The 5,675-nt window shown below is 41.5% G+C and overlaps 1 protein-coding gene across 1 annotated transcript; it reads left to right on the top strand.

The window, feature by feature from the left end:
- The first annotated feature begins 974 nt into the window (after positions 1 to 974).
- LOC130945548 (uncharacterized) lies at positions 975 to 1,913 on the top strand. The gene has a single exon (XM_057874257.1). It carries the CDS (start codon positions 975 to 977, stop codon positions 1,911 to 1,913), a length of 939 nt encoding a protein of 312 aa, XP_057730240.1.
- The last annotated feature ends 3,762 nt before the right edge of the window (positions 1,914 to 5,675 follow it).

Here is a 5,675-nt window from a genome sequence, read left to right as displayed (position 1 = left end):
GGGAGGGATGAGGATGATGAGTGGGTCAAGGAATGAGGGGACACGGTGCTTGAAGTTTGCGCACCGAAGGGCCGCGGGAACCTAGAAGACATGGATGCCATGCTTGACCAGGGAGATGATGGTGGCCAGAGTCTTATCCAAAGAAGTCGAAGGAGGGTGTACAAACTGTTTGACTATGGCATTGAACGGGGTGCTAGTTGTCAGGAGGACCTGGAAACTGAAGAAGAGGGTGGTGATAGTCAGCCTTCAAGGGAAGTAGAGCAGTCACTGGAAAACCAAAAAACCTGGGAGCTGGGTAAAGAATCTGCAAGATGAGGATGTGGATATTATGGAAATTCTCTAAGCACAGAACGCAGAAATAGATCGTAAAAGAAGAGTGGCTAAGAAAAAGGCGAAGCTGAGACGGTGCAGACCAAAAAACAAAAAACAGGTGTGTAAAAATATTATAAATGATTGTTAGTTCATGGAATGTTAGGGGGTTACGAGGTGATGGGAAGTTGTGAATGGTGAAGGAACTTAGGAATAAACATAAGTTAGATATGGCTGGGTTGATTGAGACCAAAAAGCAGGTAGTGACGAGGTTCGACGTTATAAGAATTTGGGAAAATGACGGTGTAGGATGGGAATATGTGGGATCTGATGGTGCCTCCAGTGGACTGTTGTTAATTTAGAATGATTTGGTGTTTAGTATGAATAATTGCTATAAAGGGGAAAGGTGGTTGTGTGTTGAAGGAGTAATGTTAAAGAGACGGTTCAATTGTTCTTTTATCTTGGTCTACGGAGCACATACTAAAGCAGAGAAGAAACAGGTCTAGGAGGAGTTGAGTTTTATAGCTGGTTTATGTCAAGTTCTGTGCTATTTTCTGGGAGACTTTAATGAAATAGTACGCGAAGGGGAAAGAAAATGTGGTACTAGTTTAACTCAGTATGCGGAAGAATTCAAGAGTTGGATATAAGATATGAGCTTAGTGGATATGCCGCTTTCTGATCGCAAATTTACATGGTTCAGGGGACGGTCTTGTAGCCGGATAGATAGGGCTCTGCTGAGTTTAGAGTGTTTACAAGAGTTCCCAGAGTCTCGGCTTCGAGGTGGGCCGAGGGGCTTGTCAGACCATTGCCCTATAATACTTGAGGACAGGAAGTTGTCGTTTGGTCCAAAGCCGTTCAGAAGCCTGGACTCGTGGTTCACACATGAGGGTTTCCTCAGAATGGTGAAGGAGGAGTGGAGAGATCTGGGGGACAAACCTTTCACAAATAAATTTAAGGCTTTGACTGTTCCACTGGGGAGATGGCATAAGGACAATTTTAGTGAGATGGACAAAAAGATTGCAAAATTTGAGGAAGAAATCAAGAGACTTGATGATATGATAAGTAATGGAGTGTATGATGGAATAATGGAGGCTAGAAGAAAGGCACTGGTCACTTGCTGTGAGAGATGGTATGTGAGAAAAGAGGTACATGGGAAACAGATGTCTCGGTCTCGGCATGCAAAGGATATGGACAAAAATACAAGGTACTTCCACAATATAGCATCAGCAAGAAGGCGGAATAATTGGATTGATGCACTGGTAATTAATGGCAGAAGGGTCCGGAACCAAGCTAGAATAAAGATTGCTATCAGAGAATTCTACAAAGATTTATATCATCAAGAACGGTCTCCCAAGGTGAGCTTCAGGGATGGGTTGGTGGAGAAAATAGACGAGCAAGATGCTGGGACTTTAGAAGTGCTACCATCGGCTGAGGAAATCCGAGAGGCTGTATGGGACTGCGAGTCATCTAAGGCATCAGGGTGTGATGGGTACAACTTGAATTTTATCAAGAGATGTTGGGATGAAATTGGGGCAGAGTTCACGGCAGCAGTAATGGAGTTCTTTCAGACGTACAAGCTACCAGCGGATTCCAATATCACTTGAGTGGCACTGGCACCTAAGTTCATTAGTGCGGAGGAGATTAAAGACTTACGACCGATCAGTATGGTAGGATGCGTGTACAAGGTTATATCTAAGGTCCTTGTTAGAAGGATGAGATCAGTGATGCTAGCATTAGTAGGAGAGACTCAGAGTGCATTTGTACAGGGAAGGAAAATCCACGATGGGGCATTAATTGCATGTGAAACGGTGAACTGGCTCAAATTGAGAAAAAAAGAGGCAGCAATAATCAAACTGGATTTCCAAAAAGCCTATGATAGGGTCAAATGGAGCTTCGTGGACATTGTGCTACAAAAGATGGTATTCGGCCAGAAGTGGAGAGCATGGGTTAGGGAGTGTGTGACCACTGCTTCTATGTTGGTTCTGATAAACGGTTCGCCTTCTAAGCCGTTCAAGATGGAACGAGGCTTGAGACAAGGTGACCCCCTTTCACCCTTCTTGTTTGTTCTAGTTGTGGATGTACTGCATCGAATGATTGAAGAGGCAGTTAGGAACGGACGGATATCACCACTGTTGCTTGGCAGAGACAGTATAGTATTGTCACACATTCAATTTGCATATGATACTATTCTTTTCTGTCCACCAGAAGAGGAGACTATCAGGAATGACAGGAGGCTGCTGAGGTGCTTTGAGTTGATGTCAGGGCTTAGTATCAATTTTGATAAGTCCAGCCTGATTCCAATCAATTGTGATGAGCAGTGGACCCAGCGTATGTGCATCTTGCTGGGTTGTAAGCGAGACACTCTTCCAATTAAATACCTTGGAATCCCGTTAGGTGCAAATCCGAGGTTGGTGAAGACCTGGAAGCCTATAATAGACAAAGTGGAGGAGAAGCTCAGTCTGTGAAAAGCTAAAGTGCTAAATAAAACGGAAAAATTGGTGCTCATCAAGTCAGTCTTAAATAGCTTGCCGGTGTATTACTTGAGTCTGTTCAAGATGGCAAAGGCAGTTGCTGAGAAGTTGATATCATTGGAAAGACGGTTCCTGTGGTGTAAAGAAGATGGTCAAAATGGTATGGCTCTGGTAAGATGGGAAGTGGTACAAGCTCCTAAGAAGCTAGGTGGTTTGGGCATTGGAGATGCTTTGATTCGGAACACTGCTCTGTTATTTAAGTGGTGGTGGCATTTTGCTAAGGAAGAATGCCCGCTATGGAAGAAGGTAGTGTGTTCGTGCCATAATCTGAACTCAAATGAACTACTCTCAACTCAAATACTACCTACTAGAGGAGGCCCATGGAAGGATATCTGCCAAGTAAATTTCACGAACCAACAACTTAGAGATAAGTTGGTTACAGGCTTGTCAATGGAGGTAGGTGATGGGCAACAGACTCGGTTCTAGGAGGATGTGTGGCTTCTTGGTGGAGCTCTAAAAGATCGGTTCCCGAGGCTCTTCTCTGTTTCAAACCAGGAGGGTTCTGTTATTGGGGCTTGTGGGTTTTGGGATGGGTTAGAGTGGATTTGGAATTTTCAATAGAGGCGCGAACTCTTCCAATGGGAATTGGAACTTCTGAACCAGTTGCATGAGGTGTTGAGACCTGTGAGGCTAGCACAAAACAGAGAAGATAGAGTGGTGTGGAAATATGATAGGCAAAGTGTTTTTTCAACTAACTCGTTTGTGCAGGTATGGCAGGAGGAAATGCTACCAGAGGGGATAACAAGTTTCATCTTTATTAGGAGTATTTGGAAAGGTTTGGTCCCACCAAGAGTAGAGCTATTTGCTTGGTTTGTACTGATAGACCGAGTGAATACAAAGGAAAGGCTAAGCCGGTTTGGTATCATCACTCAGGAAGACAATGTTTGTGTGTTATGCAATAATGATGTGGAACATGTATATCACTTGTTTCTAGGCTGTACCTTTGCGTGGCAGGCGTGGAATGCTTGGATCTTAGCTTTTGGCCGACAATGGTCTTTTTGGGGTTCGATGAAAGAGCACTTTTTGAGCTGGACAGAGGAACTGCGGAGTAAGGAGAATCAAAGGCAACGGTTGAGGTGCTTCTGTGCGATCTTTGGAACATCTAGTTGGAAAGAAATAGGAGGATCTTCCAGAATTCTAGCAAAGGCGTTGAAGAAATTATCAACATGACCTTTCTTAGCGCTAATGAGTGGAGTTGTGTGGATCCTTTTTGTTGTTGATGGATATACCGGAGATGACAGGGGATCGGTACGTGTCGCTGTTTTAGCTTCTAGTCTTTAGTTTTTGGTTTGTTGAATGTTCCTATTTGCTCCACCTTGTTGTGTTGAGCTTTGCTTTAAGAAAAATAGCTTTTAAAATTTAAAAATATTATAATAGACATAAATGTAAGTATTAAATTTGAAAATTAATTAACATGTGAGGTTATATTAGACTTTTAAATTTTGAAAAGCACAAGCCAATTTTAAAAAGCTCTATCTTAGGTGCTTTCAAAAGTATCCTGATCTTTTAAAAGCTGCAAACACAAGTACGTGATCTTTTTTATTTACCAAACAAAAAATGAGGAGTTTGAGCTTTTAAAAAGTAAAAGCACCTTTTCAAAACCTTTACCAAACCAAACCTAAAATTGAAATTATTTCAATATGAAATTAATGATGAACTTGGATTACCGAAAGTTTGTCTTAAAAGGTATGGTAGAATTAATTAGTATTAATTAGACTTATTTAGTATATCTAAATATTTATGGGTAAATATTGTTTGGTCCTAAAATTTAGGGTCAAAATTAAAATCGCTCTTAACCTTATTTTGGATTTAAAATCGTCCCCAAAGTTAAAATTACTTATAAAATCATCCTTTTGACTATTTTACTCTTATTCAATCCTATTAATCCTATTCTCTCATCTCTCTGACCTATCTTCATTTCTTTCACTCAAATACACCTCCTCCTCCTTCTTCTTCTTCTTAAACCGCTACTCTTCAACAGCAATAGCGGCACTCGATCCTACTGCCACTACCATTGAAAGAAGAGAGAGAACTCATGTCGTAACTGCCATCGCTGGTCTTCGAAATGGTTGCCAGAGAAGGGAGGAAAGGGAGATCTGAAACCAAGAAAAGGGAGATTTGAAATTGGAAAACGCGAGGAACACGACCACCACCACCACCATCACCTCCCCGACAACGATGAGGAACACGAGGAGGGCGAGGGTCAGGCGCGACGCTGTGAGGGTGACAGTAAATCGCAGCGCTGCAAGGGCAACGGTAAGTCGTGACGGCGACGGCCAGGCACGACGAGGCTTCCTTCTCTCTAAGTCTCTTCTTCTGTTTCTCTCTCTCTCTCTCTGATTGACGATTTTAAACTCTCTCTCTCCCCCTCTGCATTCTCTCTTCTTTCGATGGTGGTGGCAGTAGCACCACTATTATGTCATTTGAATGTTGAATGTTGTGTTATTGTTGATTTGAATGTTATGTTATTGTTGATAATGAATTCTTGAATTTGAATATATATTCTGTTGTTATTGTTGTTGTGGAAAGAAATGACTGATAGTGGAAATAAGGGGATAGCGGTAGTGGAGAATGCAGAATGAACGGTAGTGGTGGGGAATACAAAACAAACGGTAGTGCAGTTGGGGGTATTGTTGTCTTTTAAAAATAATTTTATTCAAAAAGACGATTTTAATACTAAATGAAACATTGGGGACGATTTTAAATTCAAAATAAGGTTAGAAACAATTTTGATTTTGACCCTAAACCTTAGGGATCAAAATAGTACTTATCCCAAATATTTATTATAGGATACTAAATTTTTATTATTTTAATTTTTTTTAGCACCTATAAATA

Source organism: Arachis stenosperma, chromosome 8, assembly GCF_014773155.1.
Source record: "Arachis stenosperma cultivar V10309 chromosome 8, arast.V10309.gnm1.PFL2, whole genome shotgun sequence".
Lineage (NCBI taxonomy): Eukaryota > Viridiplantae > Streptophyta > Magnoliopsida > Fabales > Fabaceae > Arachis > Arachis stenosperma.
Note: the sequence above shows the minus strand (reverse complement) of the source record. Positions and strands in the feature narration are given on the sequence as shown.

Excerpts from the sequence above, each read along its gene's own strand:
- LOC130945548 (XM_057874257.1), top strand. The coding sequence starts at position 975 with ATGCCGCTTTCTGATCGCAAATTTACATGGTTCAGGGGACGGTCTTGT.